At 36.8% G+C, this 26,132-nt stretch overlaps 1 protein-coding gene across 7 annotated transcripts in view; it reads left to right on the forward strand.

Moving 5' to 3' along the window:
* Positions 1-26,132, forward strand: part of MAP4K5 (mitogen-activated protein kinase kinase kinase kinase 5) — a 106,786-nt gene that overhangs the window by 4,685 nt on the left and 75,969 nt on the right. For 6 of the 7 annotated variants that reach the window (XR_002733738.3, XM_023222594.2, XM_023222593.3 and 3 more), the window contains one exon: positions 21,936-21,993. Coding sequence is in view for 4 of the 7 variants with exons in the window: in XM_023222594.2 (XP_023078362.1) it covers positions 21,936-21,993 (58 nt within the window). In the remaining 3 variants the exon portion in view is untranslated. Of the gene's footprint in view, positions 1-21,935; positions 21,994-22,107; positions 22,179-26,132 lie in introns of those variants that run through there. The other variant, XM_023222596.2, reaches the window with a different exon arrangement.

Here is a 26,132-nt window from a genome sequence, read left to right on the forward strand (position 1 = left end):
AAATTTAGACTGGGCAATCCCATGAATTTTTTTCTAACCTTTATTGCTTTATCTGATTGATTATAGAAGAATAACACGTTTAGTTCCCAGAGGACAGAAACAGATGTCTCTTGCACATCTCTGTAATGTAACAAATGCTCAATAAATATTTGTTGAACAAATTAGTTGTAGAAAATTAATGAGAGATAAGTACTGCTAATAATTTCATACAGTTTATTTCAGGCTTTTTTCCTAAATGTTTTTAAGCCAGTATTTTCAAAATGGTTTTTGTGTTTAATTTATGATTGGGATTATGATATAACTCTTTTTTCTGATTGATTAAAATGATCAGCATTTTCCCTAGTCGTTAAATATTCTACAAACATACTAATTTTTTTTTTTTTTTTTTTTTTTTTTTTGGTGACAGGGTCTTGCTCTGTTCCCCAGGCTAGAGTGCAGTGGTGTAATCACACAAAAGAATTTTTTTTTTTTTTTTTGAAACAGAGTCTTGCAATGTCGCCAGGCTGGAGTGCAGTGGTGCGATCTCAGCTCACTGCAACCTCTGACTCCCTGGTTCAGGCAATTCTCCTGCCTCAGCCTCCCAAGTAGCTGGGATTACAGGCATGTGACACCACAGCCAGCTAATTTTTGTATTTTTAGTAGAGATGGGGTTTCACCATGTTGGCCAGGATGGTCTTGATCTCCTGACCTTGTGATCTGCCCACCTCAGCCTCCCAAAGTGCTGGAATTACAGGTGTGAGCCACCGCACCCTGTCAGAATTACTATTTTTAAAGGATCCATTGAATGAACCTTCATTTAGTTAATCATTCTAAGTTGCATATTTGTTATTTCTAGTTTTCAAACTTTTTTTGCAATTATAAATGATACTATAATTTGTGTAGAAGTCTTTGTCATGTAGTCTTGTCACTAACATGGATTCCTTTGGATGCTAGATGAAGTAGGTCTGCTATGAGGAATCTCCTTTATGTATGCCTTCACTTTCCTTTCCTCCATCCAAGAGTCACCATTCTGGAATGGCTTTAGGCACTTTGAAACATATCCCAAGATCCCATTTTATAGAGACAAAGCTTAATGTATCATCACACTTCTATAATAAGCATTCATTCATTAAAGAAGTATTTATTAGGTGCTGACAATGTGTTAGGGTATGGGGATACAAACATGAGATAAAGAAAGTACACTATCAATAAGGAACATATAGTTTAGTCAAGAAAACAGATGTGGCCAGGCACAGTGGCTCACGCCTGTAATCCTAGCACTTTGGGAGGTCAAGGCTGGTGGATCACCTGAGGTCAGGAGTTTGAGCCTGGCCAACATGGCAAAACCCTGTCTCTTTTAAAAATGCAAAAATTAGCCGGGCATGGTGGCAGGCGCCTGTAATCTCAGCTACTTGGAAAGCTGAGGCAAGAGAATTGCTTGAACCCGGAGGACAGAGGTTGCAGTGAGCTGAGATTGCGCCACTTCACTCCAACCTGGGCGACAAAAGCAAAACTCCATCTCAAAAAAACAAAAAAGAAAACAGACATGTAAGCAGTCATAATTTGTTAGAAAATTATGTGCCATAGAAGAGAAGCGGAAGAAATGCCCAACTCTGTCTTTATTGGGGATGAAAGAAGGGAGAGGGGAGTGTGAACCAAGGAAGATTAACAGAGGAAGGGGGGTTAACTGGATTTTTAAAAGAAGACCGGTGGTTTCTAGGTAGAGAAGATAAGAAAAGATATTCCAGACTTTGGGAATGGTATGTGCAAACACGTGGAGGCTTGAGAAACTGTGATGAGTTCTGAGAGGTCTGCATCTGTATTCATTCCAGGTTCACTGTGACATCTGGCAGAGATGTCATTTCAATTATTTGTTTATTTTTTTAATAGATGGAGAATAGAGGCTATTTTCTGGCAGGAAACACCAGCTAATGGACCCTGTGTGTCATCAAAGAATTTGGACCTTTTCAATTATTTATTTTTATTTTTTTGAGATGGTCTTACTGTGTCACTTAGGCTGTAGTGTAGTGACATGATCTCGGCCCACTAGACCCTCTGCCTCCCAGGCCCAAGTGATCCTCCCACTTCAGCCTCCTGAGTAGCTGGGACTGGCACACACTGCCGTGCCCAGCTAATTTTTGTATTATTATTATTTTTTTTAAAAGATGGAATTTTGCCATGTTGCCCAGGCTGGTCTCAAACTCTGGGGCTCAAGCAATTGACCCACCTCTGCCTCCCAAAGTGCTGGGATTATAGGTGTGAGTACAGGGTGCCCTGCCTAGGGAAACACTTTTTAGGAGGAAATATCTTACAGTGTAGTGTATAGATTTTACAAAGTGGCCAGAAATGTAGAGACCAGTTCCTGAATAATCCAGATGAGAGCTTATGCAAGACTAAATTTAGGTGGTGGTATAGAAGATGAAAGGAAGGGATGGATTTGAGTCATATTTAGAAGAGGATCAAAAACACCTGGTAATGGGGAGGCGGGGGAGGTGGACGGGGAGGAGGAGAAGGGTAATTGATGGCATTTAGAATTTCTGGCTTGAGTGAGACTACATTGATGCTATCAACAGAGTTAGGAAATACCAAATTTGTGGAGTCTGGATTTTGTGTTTGGTTTTGAATATAAGGCATTGCATAGGTGAATATGTCTGGTAGGTGGTAGGAAATGCAACTCTGGCCTTGAGAGTTCTGGACTGGGGATACAGGTTTGGGAGTCATCATCACTTTATGGGTGGTACGTGTGAAATATAGGTGAGGTCACCCAGGAGAGTTTGTAGGAGAGCTGAGGAAAGGCTGTAACCTTAGAGGGGTGGCAGAGAAAATAATACATTGAAGGTGTCTGAGGAGCAACAGAGCGGTATGAGGAAGCTCTTTTCATAAGAACCAAAAGTTTCAAGAGATCATCTCTATCATCTCCTGCCTCCATTCTTGTTCCTGTCTGCTCTAACTACAATGAGGAAAATGAATTCATTCTCCAAAAAATAAAAATCTGAAGTTTTGTGTCATATCTCCTTTATTTCCCTTGTCTGTAGAATAAAGTCTTAGAATAATGTGCCTATTAAGGCCCTGCTCATCCCAATACCGTATTCATACTGAACTTTCAGTTGTTTATATGCACTCTACTCTCTGTCTTTCAGGTTTTTGCAAGTATTCCTTTAGAACACTCTTTCTCTTCCATCTTATTGCCTGCTCTTTGGGTTTCTGTTTAAACATTACATTTCTTGGTGGAGGGGAGGAGGGGGCTTTTCTATCCCTTAGAGTAGGTCACATCTAGCAGCTGTATGTTTTCAAAGCTCTATGTACATTTTTATCATGATACTCATCATTTATTACTCATCATTTTTGCTTGTCTTCCTGGTAGACTCAAACTGCGTGAGAACAGAGATCTTAAGTCTACTGTTGACACATCTATAGTAGAATATTGCCTAGGATATAGTATGTGCTCAATAAATATGCCTTGAAGGAGTAAGCCATATAGTGGTCATGTAAGTAAGGAGTTGGGATTGCAGGCATGTGCCACCATGCCCGGCTAATTTTGTATTTTTAGCAGAGACAGGGTTTCTCCATGTTGGTCAGGCTGGTCTCAAACTCCCGACCTCAGGTGATCCGTCCGCCTCAGCCTCCCAAGGTGCTGGGATTACAGGTGTGAGCCACCGCACCTGGCCCGTTGTGGTTTTTAATTAAGTTCAGCAGTTGGTTGTAGGTTACCAAGTCTTATGTTTTTAAGCATGAATTTGTAAGCAAAGAAAATATAGCTGTTTCTTATGTCTTCTCTCCACCAGTATACTCTGATCTTTAAATATTAAGAGTCTAGTTCGATGCCTAAAAATCTGAAGGTAATAGAAAATGGATGTATGTGTTGTTATTTCTCTGACATTTGATATTAAAACATCACCCACTTTCTTATTTTTTAATAGTAACACAGTGGAACTATGTGAATATATTGTCCTTTTTGTGTCCTGTGTCTGACATTATGAGAGACTCCTGGTTTTCATATTTGAGTGAGAGAGTGAATAACTTGGAAAAATAGCTTAACAGTAGAAAATGAGAGATGAAAGATTGTCCTTCAAAAGCTTTATTTTAAATTATATTTCTTATTAAATAAATGTTATGTTAAATATTGTATAAGATCACTGCAGAAATAAAACATGTTTTATTGGGATGATGTGTTACTGTTGTGGATATTTACTATTTTATAAGTCATCTGGGTAAAATCTTATTATTTATTTTTCTTACTGTTCAGAGGTAGGCTTATTTTGTGACTGCCTAAAGAGAGAATATGGTTCTGATAGTGAATGTGAAGCTCTGAACCATACCTGGGAGCAAAATACATGTTCTGAAAACTGTAACAGAAGTCTTTAAAGTACTTTCAACTTGGTGAAGATAGACAAAACAGTGCCGTCTCTAGTGCAAGTATAGTGATGCATTACTAGTACAGTCCCCAAATTGACTTGTGGATACAGCTGCAACCTTGGGCTTATTCATCTAGTATTCTAGTTCTTTGTTTACATAGCTTTAGCATTTTCACTTTGATCATCATTTCCAGTGTATTTTATGAAGACAAATGGGATAGAATACAGATTGACTTAGATTTCTTTTTTTAGTTTTGCTTTCAACATTTAAAAGGGTTTCACTTGTGAACTAACATTGTGGTTTCAGACCAAGAACACAGAAAGAGAAACACAAACTCTGTTAACAAGTGATACCTGTGTTTTCGGGGCTTTGTTGTCAATTTGAGAACTTTGACTAAGATAAATCACTTGGTGGTATTGGACTGTTGTGAGTATTTGCATATAGAGAGTGTTATTAGAAGGCTATTACTTTCTAGTGACGTGAAGTATTGGTCAAGTTCAAGAGGGTAGATGACTCTCTGAGAAGTACAAGATGAATTTAGGCCTAATATAATTTTATTTCTGTTAAATGTAATCTCTCATGGAGATTTTGAGACGATGATGTGGGAAGCCCAACTGATAGTCACATCTGTCCTTAGAGGTGCTTGGGCTAGTGAGTCATATTGGCCCCCACCTTCCAACATTTTTATGAAAATGAAATAGGATTAACATGACTAAGAATGACTAATGTTTGTATAACCCTCTCATGATCAGTGTGTGATTTGTTTCGCACGATAATCTAGTGAGGTAGGTGGAACAGATGTGCTATCATCCCTATTTTACTCACGAAGAAACTTACTGTTACCTTCAATCTTACTGTTAGTAGATGGCACTGTAAGGACTTGAATCCAGATCTTCTGATTCCACAGTCTCTGCTCTTTCCATTATTCCAAGCCACCTTAGGACTGCATCTTTAAATTCACTACTCTACACATAGTCCTTAACACATTGTCTACCATGCTATAGGCACTATACATATGGTCAGATGAGGCTTAGCAGCCTCATCCCTCTGCTGAGAAATGAGGGATTTATGGACTGATTTGAATACATAAAACTTAAGGTCTCAGCACCAGTTTTCAGATGCACTTTGTCCTGGTTATCACTTGGTCATTACTGTGACACTCATGTTTCCATTCAGAGCCTAGGCTTGATTTACCTTTGCTATCAAGATGACTTTGGCCGGGTGTGGTGGCTCACACCTGTAGTCCCAGCACTTTGGAAGGCCAAGGTGGGTGGATCACCTGAGGTCAGGAGTTTGAGACCAGCCTGACCAACATGTTGAAACCCCATCTACTAAATATACAAAAATTAGCTGGGTGTGGTGGTGGACGCCTGTAATCCCAGCTACTCCAGAGGCTGGAATCGGGAGAATCACTTGAACCGAGAGGTGGAGGTTGTGGTGGGCAAAGATTGAGCCACTGCACTCCAGCCTGGGCAACAAGCGTGAAACTCCATCTCAAAAAAAAAAAAAAAAAAAAGAAAGAAAGATGACTTTGCCAATAGCCACCTTACAATACAAATAGCTAAAAACAGAAATGGTCCCGTTTTTGGTTGCTGCATACTCTTCCTGCTGTGCCTTCTCTTGTCCTCATTTTGTTGGAACTTTAGATTCATGTTTATTGCTAATTAACTGAGTCCTATAAACTAGGCTCTGTAATGCTGTTATAAATTACAAAATGTGAATTATTTCCGGCAGATAGAATAACCTGCCTTAAGTAGCACTAGCTAGGTTTGTTTGCTTCCCTCTGATTTAGGATAATTAGGACTGCCTGTGAAGGATTGTGACTTCCAGCTTTGTCTTTTTTTTTTTTTTTTTTTGACACAGAGTCTTGCTCTGTTGCCCAGGCTGGAGTACAGTGGCATGATCTCACCTCACTGCAGTCTTCGCCTCCTGGGTTCAAGCAATTCTCCTGCCACAGCCTCCTAAGTAGCTGGGACTACAGGCGCATGCCTCCATGCCTGACTAATTTCTTTTTTATTTTAGTAGAAATGGAGTTTCACCATATTGCCCAGGCTGGTCTTGAACTACCGACCTCAGGTGATCTGCCTGCCTCGGCCTCCCAAAGTGCTAGGATTATAGCATGAGCCACCACACCCGGCCGAATTTTTGTGTTTTTAATAGAGATGGGGTTTCACTATGTTGGCCAAGCTGGTCTTGAACTCCTGAACTCGTGATCCACTTGCCTTGGCCTCCCAAAGTCCTAGGATTACAGGTGTGAGCCACCACGCCCAGCCCCAGCTTTGTCTTAATGAATCAATGTGTTATTTCTCACCTACATGCATCCCCTTTGTAGGTGCCCCGTGCCTTCTTGACCCCCTTAACTCTTCATGTATCCAAATCGGAAAGAATCATGTTAAACTCAATATATTTTTAAAGACATCTTTTAATGAACAACTTTTGCATTTTCAGCTTTTGGCTCGTCATTGTAATACATGCTGGAGATGTTTGGGTCCTTTACCAGTTTTTTCCAGCAATTGTTTTCTGTTATTCTTTCTGTAGTTGTAAAGATCTACAGGTAGCACTTACCTTCCTATATGTTTGTCTCTCCCTTCCTTGCCTCAGCACAGATAGCCTCCTTTTACCTACCTTTTTATTTTCAAAATACATTTTAAGTGATACATGTTCATTTTTTGTTTTTGTTTTATTTTTATTTATTTATTTTTTGAGATGGAGTCTCGCTCTGTCGCCCAGGCTGGAGTGCAGTGGCACAATCTTGACTCGTTACAACCTCCACCTCCCAGGTTCAAGACGTTCTCCTGCTTCAGTCTCCCAAGTAGCTGGTACTACAGGTGCGTGCCACCACGCCTGACTAATTTTTGTATTTTTGTAGAGACAGGGTTTCACCATGTTGGCCAGGCTGGTCTCGAACTCCTGACCTCAGGTGATCTGCCCCTCTCGGCCTCACAGAGTGCTGGGATTATAGTCGTGAGCCACTGTACCTGGTGATACATGTTCATTTTTAAAACTATATAGGAATGAAAAATTACTTGTGTCTCCTTTACTAAGAGATAAACATTCCCAACTTTTAAAAATTCATATTAAGGACATACGTGTAAATCATAGAATAGATATGTATAATAATATGCAGTATATATTATATAGATGTATATTTGATAATGTGCTTTTAAATTTAATAATAAATGTATAGCAACTTTTTGTCAGTAAATATACATATTTAATACTTGTGTATTATTTTCTTGTATAGTTATATAATTTTTAATTCATTGTATACAAACATACAAGCAATTGTCTCCAATATTTCTTTTTTGTAAATAATGCTGGGATCGGTATCCTTGAACAAATTTTTTTCACACAATCTTAATTATTTCTTTAAATAAATTTCTAGAACCATATTTCCTAAATTGTCTTAAAAGTTTTGGTGAATTTTGACCAATTATTCTCCAAAAAAATTTGCACCCATCAACAGTGATTGAGAGTTCACATCTTCCCTACCTTGAAACTTAAGCCCTTTCCTCCCTTTCCTTTGCCATTAAGACCTCCAGATAATTAGTTCAATTTAAGTAAGCCTCTGTAAGTAATTCTCTTTTTAATAAAATCAATCTGCATTAGAAAAGAGTTGGGAGAAGTCTTTTCAGAGACAGATGAGTATCCTAATAGATTGGCTGGAAGACCTGAGGTCGAAGTCATGTGAACAGATTTTGAGTCATTCTAAAGGAAGGCTTACTGTCTGCCTGGGAGTGCGGAAATTGTGCAGTTTATAGCCTCCTTCCATGGGATAGGAAGCATCTGTCCAGACCTGTATAACTGTGTGGAAGCCAGCTTGGAAGTAACTTGCTCCACAAAAATTAAGGAGTTTTAAACCGCATGTTCTCACTCATAAGCGGGAGTTGAACAGTGAGAACACAGGGATGCAGGGAGGGGAGCAGTACACACCAGGGCCTGTTGGTGGTGGGGGGCAAGGAGAAGGAACTTAGAGGACAGGTCAATAGGTGCAGCAAACCACCATGGCACACATATACCTATGTAACAAACCTGCACGTTCTGTACATGTATCCTGGAACTTAAAGTTAAATAAAATAAAATAAAAATTGAGGAGTTTGGGAGCTAGCAGGGAACCTGTGGCTGGCACATAGTGCATATAACCCCTATCTTGTCCTTTACAAATGGTCATTTATAACTTCTTATTTAAATAATAAGGATATACTGTGTTGGGAAGTAGTGGTCTTTTTTTGGACAGTTTCGATTGCTAAAGAAAACTTCCTTATGTGGATCTAAAATCTGCCCTATTGAATCTCAGGGCAGGTACAGATATTTTTATTCATCTTAGTAATTCCTTGCTGTCACTCTGCTAATATTATCCTTGTACCTGAGGTACCTGATGCTTCAGAGGTGCTCAGTGAATCAATGTTAAATTGATGGATGACTAATATATGTAGTGATTAAAGCCTTTCTTTTTCCCAAAATGATTTATAAAGAAAGTAAAATGAAGCACTTTCTTTACTCTTGCTAGAAGATAAAATATAGCATTCTGTTTTGGATAGAACACTTTCAACATTTATTTTTTGTTTTATTTTTTGAGACGGAGTTTCACTGTCGCCCAGCCTGGTGCTGTCTCGGCTCACTGCAGCCACTGCAACCTCTGCCTCCCGGGTCGAAGCGATTTTCCTGCCACAGCCTCCTGTATAGCTGGAACTATAGGCGCCTGCCACCATGCCCTGCTAATTTTTGTATTTTCAGTAGAGACAGGATTTCACCATGTTGGCCAGGATGGTCTTGAACTCTCGACCTCAAGTGATCCACCTGCTTCAGCCTCCCAGAGTGCTGAGATTACAAGTGTGAGCCACCATGCCCGGCCTCAACATTTATTTTTAAAACTTAAAAAAAGTATTGTAGGCTGGGCGTGGTGGCTCATGCCTGTAATCCTAGCACTTTGGGAGGCCGAGGTGGGCAAATCACCTGAGGTCAGGAGTTCGAGACCAGCCTAGCCAACATGGTCAAACCCCGTCTCCACTAAAAATACAAAACTTAGTCGGGCATGGTGGCACGTGTCTGTAATCCCAGCTTTTTGGGGGGCTGAGGCAGGAGAATTGCTTCAACCCAGGAGGCAGAAGTTGCAGTGGGCTGAGATTGTGCCACTGCACTCCAACCTGGGTGACAGAGACTTCATCTTTAAAAAAAAAAAGAAAAAAGAAAAAGTATTGTAATTTTGTAGAAACCTGAAAAAAAGAAATATTGCCTTTGTGGTCATGAATCTAATGTTGTAACTACTATCATTTTTGTTGGACATCAAACTTTGAGCACATAGTCAAAGTAAATAGTAACTAGACTGGTGGGAAGGGTCTGGAATTTATATGGCATGGCATATTGAAAAATTCATGTTTTGTCTGTAGGTAGAAGCAGAGTTAGAGCTTAGGCCTCCTGACTTTCATAGGGACTCAATATTTATTGAATAAAGTAATGAATTTAGAGATCTGAATTTGTCACATAGTAAAAGGAGCAGGTTAAGTCAGTGTTACCTTACAAACCAAAACTGAGACCACTGAAGAGAAATTATTCGAGAATGTATTTGCTTATCACAGAAAAAACTTTACAACTACAGTTATCCTAAAAATGAATGTGTTAGGTTGACCAAATGACCACCATAGATTAAGTAGAAGAGATTTGCTCTTTAAAAGAGCGATTGGATTGGATGACTTTAAAAAATTCCTGCAAACTGAGACTCCAGAGAATAGTATCTCCGTAATAGTTTCGTTTTAACTTTGTCTATTTTCACTATTCCTTACGTGTGGCTAATTTTTTAGGATTCTGTTCTTGATCCTCTTCTGACTACTTATTGTAAGTAATCTCATCCACCTGCCTGCATTCAGTAACGTTGATGATGCCCAACCCTGTTTTCAGTCCAGTTTATCTCTTGTTAAGCGGCTTTTAGGATATCACTAGATTAGTTTTCCATAGCAAGTTAAAATTTAAATATGTCCAAAACTGAGCCCCCATCTATATCTCTCTCCCCTCCACAGAATGTGTGCTTCCTCCTATGTTTGTCATCTCAGTAAATGGGACCACTCTCTACCCAATTGTGCAATCCAGAACAGGAATTATTCTTGACTTGCTCTTTCTTTATGTTTCACAGATAGTTTGCCAGTTCCTAGTGGAGACAAGCTTGGACTACAGTATGGCACTGGAAATAGAAGGAAGTGCATGGATTTGGCTTATATGTTTAAGCTGTCAGGCTTTGCTGATATATCAGACATGACGAGTGTGAAGGAAAGAAAAAATGACCTGGGTTTTGGGCTTAAGTGAGTGTGGGTGGAGGCAGTAAATTTGATTTAGATTGGGAATATGTGGGAATGAAAAAGTTTGTGGAGAGGGATAATCGAGTGTTCTGTGTTAGACACATTAATGTTAAGATGCCTGTCAGGTTTCCATGGATGTAGGAATCTGGAGCAAAGTGAGGAGAGATGTGCCCTGGAGATAGATGGTCAGCTACATAGGTGAATGTTAGATAAAGAAAAGCTGCAGTTCCATGATCAGTTCTGGTAGGTGAGAGAAGAGGGGGTAACAAAGAGGCTGAGGGATTATTGAAAGTTCAAAGCAAGAGGAAAGGAATAGTTCTTATGAAGAGTGGAAAATAAAACCTGTAGGAGAAGTTGTAGTTTGAGATTTGTGTTGATTTGCAAATAAGACCAGTTAGCATGATTTTGTAATTTTTTTCTGGTAACTCATAGCTATTTGATGCCGGTGTGGAATTAGTGGATAATTGGGATTAATCGGGATTAGGATTTTGCCAGGCTAGTACAATAGAGGGAAGAGGAAGTTTACTCCTTATAGGTAAGGGAGGATGTATGGAGTTGAGAGAAATAATTGATGGTCATGGAGAAGTGCATTGGCAAATTGATGAGGTGGGAGAATGGCTGGAATGGGAGGACTAGAATAAGTGAGCTGAAAGGATAGGAGTTAGTGATTAGGAAAGTGATTAGGAAGGAAATATAATGTTAGTTAGGTCAGAGAATGAAAAGTCAGAGTAGTTCCAGATACTGAAGTCACTAAGAGTGGTAGAGGCAAGAGAAGGGATAGAGAGGAAACTGTGAACCAGGAGTCATAAAATCTTAAAGGAATAAGGATGACTGGCTAGGCACAATGGCCCACGCCTGTAATCCCAGCACTTTGGGAGGCCGAGGTGGGCAGATCACGAGGTCAGGAGATCGAGACTATCCTGGCCAACATGGTGAAACCTCGTCTCTACCAAAAATACAAAAATTAGCCTGACATGGCAGCGCGTGCCTGTAGTCCCAGCTACTCGGGAGGCTGAAGCAAGAGAATTGCTTGAACCTGGGAGGCAGAGGCTGCAGTGAGCCAAGATTGCACCACTACACTCCAGCCTGGGCAACAGAATGAGACTCCATCTCAAAAAAAAAAAAAAAAAGTATATGATACCTACAGGAAGATAGGGGGTGATACGTTCAGTCCTGAGCATCAAAGGAATCTTAACTTTCACCATTCCCTCTTTATAACTTTATATTCCCTTAATACAGGATAGTTTTGCTCCTTTAAACTGCCCATGTTTTCTCTTGTCTTTACACCTTTACCTGGAATTTTGCCATCCATAATCTCTTACCCACCATTCCTCCCAGGAAGTCTTCCATTAGGTCTCAGTTTAAATTTGCTTTCTCCTGGAAACTTTTTCTTCAGTCTAGTTTGACTGGGCTCAGAATCCTCCAAGGTTGACTTGTATCATCTTTGAGAGCATTTTTCACACTATGTGGTATTTACTCTTCCCTTCTCTGTCTTTCTAACTGATAAAAGCTTTTGGAAGACAGGAACTGTTTTTGTTTCGTTACATTCCTAGTATTAACATAGTACCTGGCACATAGTTAAGTATTAAGTAATGTTTGTTGAATAAATGAACCAGTTAAAAACAGTATTTCGGTCGGGACTAGTGGCTCACGCCTGTAATCCCGGCACTTTGGGAGGATGAGGTGGGTAGATCACTTGAGGTCAGGAATTTGAGACCATCCTGGCCAATGTGATGATACCCTGTCTTTACTAAAACTACAAAAAAAATTAGCCAGACCTGGTGGTGCGTGCCTTAGTCCTGGCTACTCAGGAGGCTGAGGCACAAGAATTGCTTGAGCCTGGGAGGTGGAGGCTGCAGTGAGCTGAGATCACACCACTGCGCTCCAGCCTGGATGACAGAGCAAGACTCGGCCTCAAAAAAAAGAAAAACGAAACAAAACAATAACAGAAAAAGCAATGTTCCATAAAGTATTGGGTATAGAGGTTTTACAGCCTATGACATAATTGACTTTTCACTTTTATTGTGAATGAATCAGCTTTGTATTTTTCAAACCTTATGTGTTCCTTCTTTTGTATTGTAGATCATGTTCTTGAGTATGGAATACATAATTATGACTCTGAGAAGCAGTCACTGGCCGCTGGAGATAGCTTGTTAAAAATATTGAGATGTCCGGATTTTCTGATGTTATGTTATAGAAAAAAGGGGCTTATTTAAAACTGAAGCCCACAGTTGGCTTAATGGAAAAGTTTTGTGACCCTAAGAATATGATGGAAGAAAGTTATCTGGGGTAGGATGAGAAGAACAGTGAAGTAGAATAGAGGAGCTTTTTCATTTTTCTTCATGATGATGGTTTTGATTGCCATAGCTTTTAGATGGCTGTCCTTACTTGCCAGTTTTTTTTTTTTTAGCCCCAGTTTATAAAAAATTACCTTTCAACTTCATGAATACTAGGATGTATTACTATGTATTGAGTCATATCTTCCAATTCTATGTTGAAACCTTGTAGGTAAATGTTTAGACTTTTCCTCGTTAATTTTTAGTTTTCATTAAAAATGTTACAGCATGTAGAAAAGTTCATAGTTTACAAAACTGGCAATTGCATAATATTAATGAAGTAGAAATGGCTTAATTAACATCTTTCAATTTTTTTTGTTTGTTTGTTTAAGTGGAAATCCATAGGTAACTTTTAACTATTAGTAAGACTGAAGACTGGAGGGCTTGAGTTGATATACTTCTTTAGTAGTAAATTGACTTGGAAATACGAATTAAGAGATGAAAAGGAAATGCATTAATAATGTGAATAGAAAATTAATTTAATTGGAATGATTCTATTGTGGATTTTATAGTGATGTTGATCCCATTTATTGTGAGTTTATCTTTTCTACCTAATAATTTCAGTTCCTGATTAATAAGAGTTAAATAAGACCTGTAACTGTATTATGTTTTACTAGATTTCTAGGTGTTTAGTATATCTCAAGTCTGAGTATTAGTGTATACCAAAACCCTACTAACGTGAATAGGAATCAAAAATACAGTCAGATCTTTTTTGTGTAGTTGCCGTGGGACTCCAGTTAGTTCCTTTTGTAAATATAATGCAAGATCTTTCAATTCTTGTGTGTTAAAGTTAAAAACAAAAATAATTGAGAGTATCATGTTTTAACTTGTTGGAAAGAAATGTTGGATTTCAAAAACTGGTACTCCAAAACTCTTTTGGATTATAGGGTGAATTTGTATAGTTAAATTTCTGAAAGCTCTCTTTAGTAAATTGAATCTGTAAGGTCTCTGTTTAGAAGATCTCTTTTTCTGAAAGCCTCTTTGCCTTTCATAATAAAAGAGCCTGGTACTGCTTTCTGTTTTAAAAATCCAGCTGGAAAATTACAGAGTACAAACATTTGCCCATCAGTTCTTCACTTGGAGAAAACAGAAATGTGTCTTCAAAGTGGAGGCTGACATTTAAGTATTTATTCCTATCAGTGGGAGCTGTAGTTTGTATTTTTTGCTTTTTACTTCTGTAACTACATATAATATAACTTGGCTTCTGCGTAGTGTAACTGTAAAACACCATCTTTATTTTATGTCATTTTGTGATTATTGTTCAAATCCTCCAATGATCTGTTTCTTTCTGAGCCCCTCAGAGTCTCTAAAAAAATCAAGGTATCCTTGCCTCTTCTTTTTGACTCTATTAAATTGAAACATAATATAAATGGGTTGATTCTAATAATAAAAATTGGCTCATAATTGTGTCTGAAAATGTATTCTTTTAAAAAATAATTTATCTTTAAATTAATAGGCTTAATTTTTAGTGCAGTTTCAGATTTACAGAGTAATAGAGCACATAGTACCTAGAATTACATTTAGCCAACCCCTGAATTCGTGCATATAGTTTTGTCTTTTATTAATATCTGGCATTAGTGTGGTATATTTGTTATAATTATTGAACCAATGTTGATATTTTATTAACTATAGTTCATAGTTCATAGTTTACATAAAGATTCACATTTTGTGTTGTATGGTTTTATGGGTTTTGACAAATACATAATGACATGTGTCTATCATTACCATTTCATACAGAATATTTTCACTCTCCTAAAAATCTCCTGTGCTTCACCTATTTATTTCTTTCCTGCCTCCACCAAACCCCTGACAACCATTGCTTTTTACTGTCTCTGTAGTTTTGCCTTTTTTGGAATGTCATATAGTTGGAATCATACACTTTGTAAGCCTCCTTAGACTGGCTTCTTTCACTTAACAGTATGCAGTTAGGATTCTTCCATATCTTTTTGTAGTTTCCATTTTTTTATTATTAAATTTAATTTTTAAAAATTGAAAAATTGTACATATTTATGGGTGATTCATAATGACTCATAGTGATGTTTTGATACATAAAATTTGTAATGATCAGAGAAATTAGCAAATCTATAATCTCAAACATTTATCCTTTTATCCTTTCTTTGTGTTGAGAACATTTGGTATTTTCCTAGCTATTTGAAACTATGTGTAATATATTATTGTTAACTATAGCTATCCTGTAGTAGTGGTATAGAGCACTAAAATTTATTCTTCCTGTCTAGCTATCATTTTGTATCCTTTAACAAATTTCTCCCTATCTCTCCCTTTCCCCTACCCTTCTCAGCCTCTAGTATTCTCTGTTCTACTTTTTACTTTTATGAGATTAACTTTTTTTAGCTTCCACATGTGAGTGAGAACATGTGATGGTTAACTTTCTGTTCCTGGCTAATTTCACTTAACATAATATCCCCCAGTTCCATCCGTGTTTCCTCAAATGACAGCATTTCATTCTTTTTTATGGCTAAATAGTATTCCATTTTGTGCGTATATATAAAATCACATTTTCTTTATTCATTGTTGTTGGACACCCAGGTTCATTCTGTGTCTTGGCTGTCATGAATAGTGCTCCAATAAACATTCCACTGTATGGATTTACCACAGTTTGTTTATGCATTCACCTATTGAAGGACATCTTGATTGCTTCCAGTTTTGGATGACTGTGAATAAAGACTGCTTTAAACACTTATGTATAGGTTTTTGTGTGGACATAACTTTTCAGCTCAGTTGAGTACATGCCAAGGAGTGGGGTTTCGTGCTGGCTCATAAGGTAAGACTATGTTTAGCTTTGTGAGAAACTGCCAAACTATCAAGGTTTGTGTTCTGTCCATATGTGTTCTTAAGACTCAACCTAATTAACAGTTTGGAAGGATATGCTCTAAACCATTAACAATAGTTATTTTGGGAGATGAGATTGGGATGGAGGGGTACTGTCATCTTTCACTGATTTGTTATATATTGTTTTAATTTTTCTACCACAAAATCTTACTTTTGTAGTAATTTTTTACAAATAATTTTCTTCAAAATACTTTAATTCATAATATGACTCAACGTAAGTGAAAAAAGTAAGACTATTTAAAACAGTATATTGTCAGTTTCATAGCATTTTCTAGTTGAAGATTTTAATTTTTTTAAGAGAGCAGTAACCTTCCTACAACCATGATTGTCTATTCAACAAATTTGTAGAGCATCTACCATGTGGCACAGCTTTCAAAGGACCATGCCTAGAGCTAAGATGACAACACACTTAATCCAGCCTTAGGATACCAGGGAGACTTCCTAGAGGAGGTGATAACTAAACTGAATCCTGAAGGACAAGTCAGAGTTAACCAGGCTAAACGGGGAGGGAGGCGGGGAAAGGAGAACGCAGCAGAGTGAGGACAGTTTTCAGACCTGAGACTGAGCTATTCACTTCTGATTAATCTGACTGAAATCAGAATTAATTGTTCCAAACTCTCAGAGAAGCATATTAGATATTTTCATGTTGTTGACTCTCGTTTAATAATTGGCAACCGAGAAGAATGGAGTCATTTTCTTATGATTTCTGAAAGTAAGTGGCAGTGAATGGCAGAATGCATTGCCCAAATGCCCGTTTTTTGCTTGGAATAATGAATTGCCTGAAGATATTTTGTTGTTGGAAATGTGTTAGCATCAGTCATGTCATTTGAGTTGAACATTGTATTCCTTACCTGAAATGTATAATCTTGAGTTTTTCAACCGTCACAATTTGCGAGTGTACTTTTGTAACTTTCTTGTTCTTTTATGGTACTTATACTTAAATCTTTCTTCTCAATTTGTAAACTTATACTGTATGTCCAAAGATGTTTTTCTGTTTTCTATAGGATTCCAGTGAAAATTTTAAATGAAAAAAACAATGTAAATAATCACTTAGGTGGATAGGGAAAGAGGGAAAACCAGGGTGCTGACATTTAGGCATAGAAGTGGCTATGATGTTTGCAAGATTATGACATCAGTGAGTTAATGGAAGAGTTCATTGAATCTGCTCTTTTTTTTTTTTTTTTTAATTCCAATTCTTTACGATGGATTTTAAGCATATTAGAAGGCTGCTCTTTTATTTGGTAATTTTTTTCAGAATGTTTAGAATACTACTGTTTTCCTTGGATCAAATTTTAACTCTCAGATTATTTCTTTAAGACATTAAATGTGTAATAGTTCACCTGTTACATTGAAAATTATCACGGAGAAATTTAATGTGAAAGAGGACTAGTATATTGCTTTGTTAATCTGTTTTCAATATTTTGTTAGTCTGTTTCAACAAAAGTTACCACTGTTGCTGATCTGTTAAATATTACACAACTAATACTTTTCTCTAGTATCTGTTGCATTTAAAAATGAAATAGAGAATTCTCAAATTCTGAAAAGGAGCAGTGAAATATTGTCATCAGAATAAACTTGGATTCTAACTCTTTTTTTTTGTACTTTAAGTTCTGGGGTACATGTGCACAGTGTGCAGGTTTGATACATAGGTATACATGTACCATGTTGGTTTGCTGCACTCGTTAACTCATCATTTACATTAGGTATTTCTCCTAATGCTATCCCTCCCCCTGCCCCCCACCCCACGACAGGCCCCCGTGTATGATGTTCCCCGCCCTGTGTCCGAGTGATCTCATTGTTCAATTCCCACCTGTGAGTGAGAACATGCGGGGTTTGGTTTTCTGTTCTTGTGATAATTTGCTCAGAATGATGGTTTCCAGCTTCATCCATGTCCCTGCGAAGGACATGAACTCATCCTTTTTTATGGCTGCATAGTATTCCATGGTGTATATACATCACATTTTCTTAATCCAGTCTATCATTGATGGACATTTGGGTTGGTTCCAAGTCTTTGCTATTGTGAATAGTGCCGCAATAAACATACGTGTGCATGTGTCTTTATAGTAGCATGACTTATAATCCTTTGGGTATATACCCAGTAATGGGATCACTGGGTCAAATGGTATTTCTAGTGCTAGATCCTTGAGGAATCGCCACACTGTCTCCCACAATGGTTGAACTAGTTTACACTCCCACCAACAGTGTAAAAGTGTTTCTATTTCTCCACATCCTCTCCAGCATCTGTTCTTGCCTGGCTTTTTAAAAAATATATATACTTTAACTTCTAGGGTACATGTGCACAACGTGTAGGTTTGTTACATATGTATACATGTACCATGTTGGTGTGCTACACCCATTAACTCATTTTCATTAGGTATATCTCCTAATGCTATCCCTCTCCCCTCCCCCCACCCCACAACAGGCCCCAGTGTGTGATGTTCCCCATCCTGTGTCCAAGCGTTCTTGTTGTTCAGTTCCCACCTATGAATGAGAACATGCAGTGTTTGGTTTTCTGTCCTTGCTATAGTTTGCTCCGAATGATGGTTTCCAGCTTCATCCATGTCCCTACAAAGGACGTGAACTCATCCTTTTTTATGGCTGCATAGTATTCCATGGTGTATATGTGCCACATTTTCTTGATCCAGTCTATCATTGATGGACATTTGGGTTGGTTCCAAGTCTTTGCTATTGTGAATAGTGCCGCAATAAACATACGTGTGCATGTGTCTTTATAGCGGCATGATTTATAATCCTTTGAGATGGAGGTATGGAGGAAGATCTACCAAGGAAATGGAAAACAAAAAAAAGCAGGGGTTGCAATCCTAGTCTCTGATAAAAACAGACTTTAAACCGACAAAGATCAAAAGAGACAAAGAAGGCCATTACATAATGGTAAAGGGATGAATTCAACAAGAAGAGCTAATTATCCTAAATATATATGCACCCAATACAGGAGCACCCAGATTCATAAAGCAAGTCCTTAGAGACCTACAGAGAGACTTATACTCCCACACGATAATAATGGGAGACTTTAACAGCCCACTATCAACATTAGACAGATCAAGACAGAAAGTTAACAAGAATATCCAGGAACTGAACTCAGCTGTGCATCCAAGCCGACCTAATAGACATCTACAGAACTCTCTACCCCAAATCAACAGAATATACATTCTTCTCAGCACCACATCGCACTTACTCCAAAATTGACCACATAGTTGGAAGTAAAGCACTCCTCAGCAACCATGTAAAAGAACAGAAATTATAACAAACTGTCTCTCAGACCACAGTGCAATCAAACTAGAGCTCAGGATTAAGAAACTCACTCAAAACTGCTCAACTACATGGAAACTGAACAACCTCCTCCGGAATGACTACTGGGTACATAACGAATTGAAGGCAGAAATAAAGATGTTCTTGGAAACCAATGAGAACAAAGACACAGCGTACCAGAATCTGTGGGACACATTTAAAGCAGTGTGTAGAGGGAAATTTACAGCACTAAATGCCCACAAGAGAAAGCAGGAAAGATCTAAAATTGGCACCCTAATATCACAATTAAAAAAACTAGAGAAGCAAGAGCAAACACATTCAAAAGCTAGCAGAAGGCAAGAAATAACTAAGATCAGAGCAGAACTAAAGCAGGTAGAGACACAAACAACCCTTCAAAAAATCAATGAATCCAGGAGCTGGTTTTTTGAAAATATCAACAAAATTGGATTCCAACTCTTGACTCACCCCTGCCAGCAGGATGCCCTTGAGCAAGTCAACTTTACTAAACTAAGTCTTTTTGTATTTAAATAAATAGAATTAAGTAAAGTATATGAAAATTTCTGCAAACTGTAAAGCATTACAAACATAATTGTCATCATTATTATGGAATTTGTCTTCTAACACACATTTTATGATTTACTGAACAAGATTCCCAGGAAGTCAATTATCATTGCTTGTTCTGGCCATATTTCTTTTATACCTGAGTCTCACTGGCATGTGAATTGGCTGAGAGGTGGACAGGCTAAATCTATGTGCACATATCCTTTTATGACCCAAGGGAAATTTTAGGAACTGGAAGAAGACCTGAGGCTAACAGACAATTCTTATGTCCAATGGCAGAAAGGGGAGAGAGTAGGAAGGGTGTGAGGCTTCTGGCTGACCATTGCTCCCCTTTTGTAAATGTGTTCATGGTTAGGAGAGAAGTTAACTATAACTATGAAAGAGAAGAGTTAAAATGCCTGCTCTTCTTTCCTGAAACCCCTTCTTACCCTGTTCACTAGATTTAATGAAGAAAATGTGAACTTACCACAAAGTAGTTACAACTTCTGCTGTTGAAAATTCTTTTCTTGCCAGGCCTGGTGGTTCACTGTAATCCCAGCACTGTAGGAGGCCAAGGTGGGCGAATTACTTGAACCCAGGAGTTTGAGACCAGCCTGGGCAACATGGCAAAACCCGACTCTACAAAAAATACAACAATTAGCTGAGTGTAGTGGCAGGTGTCTGTAGTCTCAGCCACTTGGGGGGCTGAGGTGGGAGAATCACTTGAGCCCAGGAGGCAGAGGTTGCAGTGAGCCGAGATCCTGCTGCTGCACTCCATCCTTGGTGATAGAAGTGAGACCCTGTCTCAAAACAACAAAAAACAAATAAACAAAAAATAGATTCTTTTCTTTTTCTTTCTGTTTGTGTCTTTTCATCTGTATATCTCTCCCCCATTCTGTTCTTTATCTCACCCTCTGTGTGTCATTTTTAAAAGGATCTCTTTGAAGGCAGTCTTCCCTACTTTATCATTCTTCTATTCCTTTCCCTTTTTCTCTTCTTTCCTCTGATAATTTGACTTATTTAATTTGGCAAATTAGTATAACTATACTTTTCTATTTTATCATGTCTTTTTCTTGTTTTTTCTGCCGTTTGAAAGTTGGTATTCAAATCTAATATAATAAATGAAAAAGGTCATAAATTAGTAAATTCCATTTCCACATATGATATACCACTGGGTACGATGAAAATTAACACTCACATTAACAAAGAGAATATAGTGGTAAAATGCTTTTACACTATTTGATGGTATGTGTTCATATTCACAACCTTTGACCTAGTAATATCATATCTTAGAATCCATTTAAAACAAGTATGTCTTAAATAATGAAAAGACTATATATAACATCCTTCATGTCCAGCAATAAAGGACGATTACTATATGGACTATGTTATAATCATTTAATTTTTACCTACAGTAAGTCTTGGCAGACGTGGATTTGACATCCGAGGTTGACGACAATATAAATTTACACAGTGTTTTAGAGCAATATGGCAACATACCCATTATAAGTCCACATACCTTTTGATCTCACAATTGTATGTCTAGGTTGCCTTCCTTATAAGCTAATCTATGGTAAAATATTTGTAGTGATATTCATTGTAGTGCTAATTATAGTAAGTTTGTTGACCTTTTGTTAAATAGTAAATAGTTTCTCTTCTAGGCATTTAACTGAAGGAAATAAGGCTGTAGATAGATAACAAAGCTAAGATATATTTATTCCTATTTTTATAACTTGCAAATAATATTAAAATTGTAAATGTCCAACAATAGAGGGTTGGTTAAATTATATATCCTATCAGTGGAAAACCAGGCAGCATTCACAATCATGTCGTCGAAGACTGTGATGGGGTCATCTTCCATAATGCACATGCATATACATATGTGTACCAGGAAAGAGATACGTATACACTGAAATATTCACTGTTTTTCTCTAGGTAGTTAGATACAGATGATTTTTTAAAAAGTTTAATGACCTATGATTATGTTTTCTGATATAAATAAAAACCATGAGATTTTTAAAATTAAAAATATTATCCCAAGGCTGAAGAAAAGCCTTGGAGGAAGTAGACTAAATTTTAAACAGTAGCTGTTTTTGAGTGGTGGGACTAATGGTAATTTTTAAAACACTTTTGTGTCATATCTATATTTTTCTTTAATGGGAAAATGAGTACGCTCATTTTATTGGAAATATTTTGTTTTTTAGTTTTGATAAAAGTATGGTTGATAAGCAATTAACATAGTACCAAGTAATTTTAATGTAATTAACAAGCTTTTTAATTAACAAGATTTTTGTTTTCATATTATTTTTAGGCCAGAAATGTACACACAGGAGAGCTGGCTGCAGTAAAAATCATTAAATTGGAGCCTGGTATGTATTAAAACCCTCAAGACAATTTTTGAACAATTTTCTTGTGCAGTTCATAAATATAGGTCTTAAAACTATTTTCCGTATTTCTTTCCTTGTTTCCCTTCTTCCCAAAAGAAGTCTTTATATGTTCTATCAGGTCAGTAGAATATCTTCAATTAAATTCCCCTGGAGGTGGTTAGTTAAAGGTGAGTTTGACATGACAGTTTTGTTGCCAAATAAAATTTGACATGTCCACATTCAAAATTGGAAGACACATTGACATTGTTAATTTGCTTTTAAGAAGATAGTGAAATATTTGAACCTCAAGTTTAGCTTTTATGAGAATTTGGTTAGGAAAGTATTCAGTGATTTTTTTGGGGTGAATATTTGGTATAATGACATTTGTTTGTCAGCTATTCCCTTTGATTGATTTAGGTTTGTTAATTCTGGTTTTAGCTTAGTGCTTATTTTATTAACACTTCTGTGTGTCAGAAGACTGCTTGTTTCAAAACACACTGAATAATTTGCTTTGAAAATAAAACTGTAATCTTGAAACGGTTTTATGATTTTGGTATCCTAAAAGTTTCTAATGAGTGCAGTAGTAGTTTTTGACCAGGTAAGTGAATATTTGGTGATATGTTCATTTGCTGGTTCATAAACTTAGGCATGTAGGGTAAGTTTACGACCATAATTATGCCAGTTTCTTAGTTTGAGCAGTTAAAATGACTTTGCTTTTGAAACACAGTATTTGAATCATTATACATGTGACTCATTAAAGAGATAATAGTACTGAGGCAGCATATGCTGGAACACTAAAAATAAGCTTTCAGATATGTCCCAATATCTTTTTTTTCCTGGCAAGTAGAAATTGTTATAATAATACTCTTTTAGGATCCTCTTATTAAATGCCACCTAGTAAGTTTAAAATGATCTCCAAAATGTCACTAACACAAATAGGGAATATAACAGAACTATACAAGCATTTCCCTCTCCTGGAAAAGTCACTACAGGAAATATTCAAATTATGTTCAAGGATGGTTATTCAAATTTTGTCCAAGTACTGGCCTGTGCTCTCAGAGAAAACGAAGATATTTATCCCTTTTCTATCTTAAGCGAGTGCAGTGGGCTTGTTACAGCACAGTTTCACTTATTTGACTTCAGGGTATGGCTTATTTTTTATTAGGTTGATGCATAAGTAATTGCAGTTTTTGCCAACCTAATATTATAGTTCATTATAATGAATTAATGAGTATATTTTTTACATCCTGCAATTCTGAATGCTCAATAAACCATATATTAGAACTAACATAAGAAGGCAATTCAGTAAAAAAAAGAAAAATATGTGTATGATTACTTAAAATGTAAGGATTAAATGCAAGGATCGTACGTTAAGACTCCTTTGAAAGGCTGGAATTTCTCACTGCCTTGTTTTGTAAAAGCTACTGATTATTTTATGTTAGATGTGACCCATGTGTTAAGATTGAGTAATATTTCAACTTGTCCCCCAAAAAAGAATAACATAGAAGTTCTATAAATATTGATGAAGTCATCTTAGTATTTGGCTTTTTAAAAATTTTGTTGGTTGCCTATTCTTATGCCTTGCCCCAGTCCTATCAGGTTATTTGTATTTTATTATTGAATTTTAGACGCTGTTTGCACTTTGAGGATAGTGACTCTTTATCATGTATTTTACACTTCCCACAATTTGTCTTCTTTCACTCTGCTTATACTTTTTTTTTCCATGTGGAAGTCTTCTTTTTTCTCTCAGACAAATTTGTCAGTCCTCCTTTCTCTATTCCCCATTTCCCTGTACTTAGGCCTTTTCTCCTAGATAACTATAACAATTTTAAACTGTAATTTCTTCCAGTTTTTCCTTTTTTTCTTCCAAAATTTAAATATTTACTCAATCAGGAACAAGTTTGTTCTAAGGGATGAAAGAGAACTCTCTCTATATATTTTTTCAAATGGCTAGTTTCCCAAAGCCATTACTATAGATTCAGTCTCTTATCCACAGATTTGAAGTGCCTTGATTGTCATAAACTAAATTTCCATATAAGCATAGATTGTGTGTTCTGTTCCAGTGATTTTCTTTTTTCTATTCCTACTTCAATACTATCCTGGTCTTGATTGCTATAACTTTTGTTGCATGTTATAGTCTTCATTCCTTTTATTTTTCAGATATTTCCTTTCTGTTTGTAAAATTTTTTTCTTCAGGAGAACTTCAAAATCATTTTTATCAAGGAGAAAAAAGGCACATAGATTGATGTGGGATATTTGGCATTTTGACAATAGTAAAGGTTTTTTCTTATTCAGGTCTTTAGGAAAGTTTTTGCCACATCTTCATATTTACGGTATTTCTCGCTGTTGGGGTGGCTTCCTTTTTCCCCTCTTACACTGTCTAACTGGTTATTATAGATGTTTACTTCAGACATTGATTTTATTGGTTATATTTTGTCTCTGGCAGTCTTACAGAATTCATATTTTTCTGGCAATTTTCAAATGTTTTTCATTGTTTTTGCAACTGTACAGATATATCATATAGAATGTTATTTTGGCCTGGACTTTCACATTGTAGGATAGTGCTTCCAGTGTTGTGTTTACTCATTAAGCGTTAACCCATTTATGCTGGAGTTTGCGGTTTTTTTGAATTGCAGACGTGTGAAAAATCAGACCTTGACGATGAACTTGAGCCATAGGATGTAAATAACTCTCACATGCTTAGCATTCCGATAATGGAACACTGGGCATAAATGGGTTCTGACAGAAGTGTTGATCATCTTCCACTAGAGTGATTTTGTCCATTTCTCCTTCCATTTGTGGCACATCTGCTTAATGTATTATATGTGTGTCAGTTGACCCATAAAATTCATGTTTACCTTATATTTTCATTTCTTAATAAATATTTATTGAATACCTAATATATGCCAAGCTCTGTTCTAGAGGGTAGGAATGTCGAAGAGAACAAAAAGGCAAATACCTTATTCTCATGGATCTTGAATTTCAGTGGGGGAGATAGAATAATGGAATAAATGTATAATGCATTAGTCACTCATATTGGTCAATGGCTTCAGTCTTTCCCTTACTATTGTGACTTGTGTCTTTCATCTTTAATCATTCACTCCCTTGATGATCTTCGATACCCTTTTTACCTTGAATATAACTTTATCCGACATTGATATTGCCAACCCTCCTTTCTTTTTGTTTGTATTTATGTGGCATACAACAAATGGGTAGACCTGGTGTACCTGGGCCTATCATTATACTTTAATCCTTTCTGGGTCATTGATGTTTCTCTTGTAAAAAATTATGTTTGACTTTTGTTTTACAACCCAATCTGAATCTTTCCTTTTTTTTTTTTAATATGTGAATCTGTCCACTATTACATTGTTTAGAGAGATTTTAAATTTTACTTCTGTTGTTGTTTTTGTTTTTAATATTTTCTTAAATTTTAAAAAAAATTATGGCTGGGGGTTTCTTTTATTTTTACCGCTGATAATTTGTAAGATACAATTCTGTAATTTTGTCAGAGAATGACTTGTAAGACCTTGAATAATATACTTACATTTGTGGGTGTTTTAGTTTATCAGTTTAAGAAATAAAACAGTCATCTATTGAATTCTTGGGTTTACAGATTTTGAAATTTGCATATTTATACTCTTCCTGCCTCATCATCCCCCCAATTTTCAACTGTTTGTTGGTTTATTTGGGGATTTTAGCCCAGAAACTTTCTGATTGCACTGGTGTATGAGTATGTATTAGTATGTGTACCTTCTTTTAAGAAATGTAATATTTATAATTTATAAATGCCACGACCAATTATTTAGATTTAGGTGTTTATTTAATAGATTTACTACCCACCATTGGTCTTTTTATGCCATTTCCTTTGCATTCTCACCTACTTAGTATCAGCTATCAATAGGCTAAATCATATTGTCAAAAAGATTTTCCAGTATTAGGAATATTGTAATTTAAATCCATAAATTGATTATTCTTCTCAAACCTGCTTTTCTTTCCCATTTTGCTAAGCAGTTAACCCATCCAAAAATGTAGGCATTAACCTCGATTTCTCTCTTTTATTTGTGCTCAAGAATCAGTCTGTCAGCAAGTTCCCTCAGCTCTACCTCCAAAACATATCCTGAATCCATCTACTTGTCTTTATT

This window comes from Piliocolobus tephrosceles, chromosome 6, assembly GCF_002776525.5.
Source record: "Piliocolobus tephrosceles isolate RC106 chromosome 6, ASM277652v3, whole genome shotgun sequence".
Lineage (NCBI taxonomy): Eukaryota > Metazoa > Chordata > Mammalia > Primates > Cercopithecidae > Piliocolobus > Piliocolobus tephrosceles.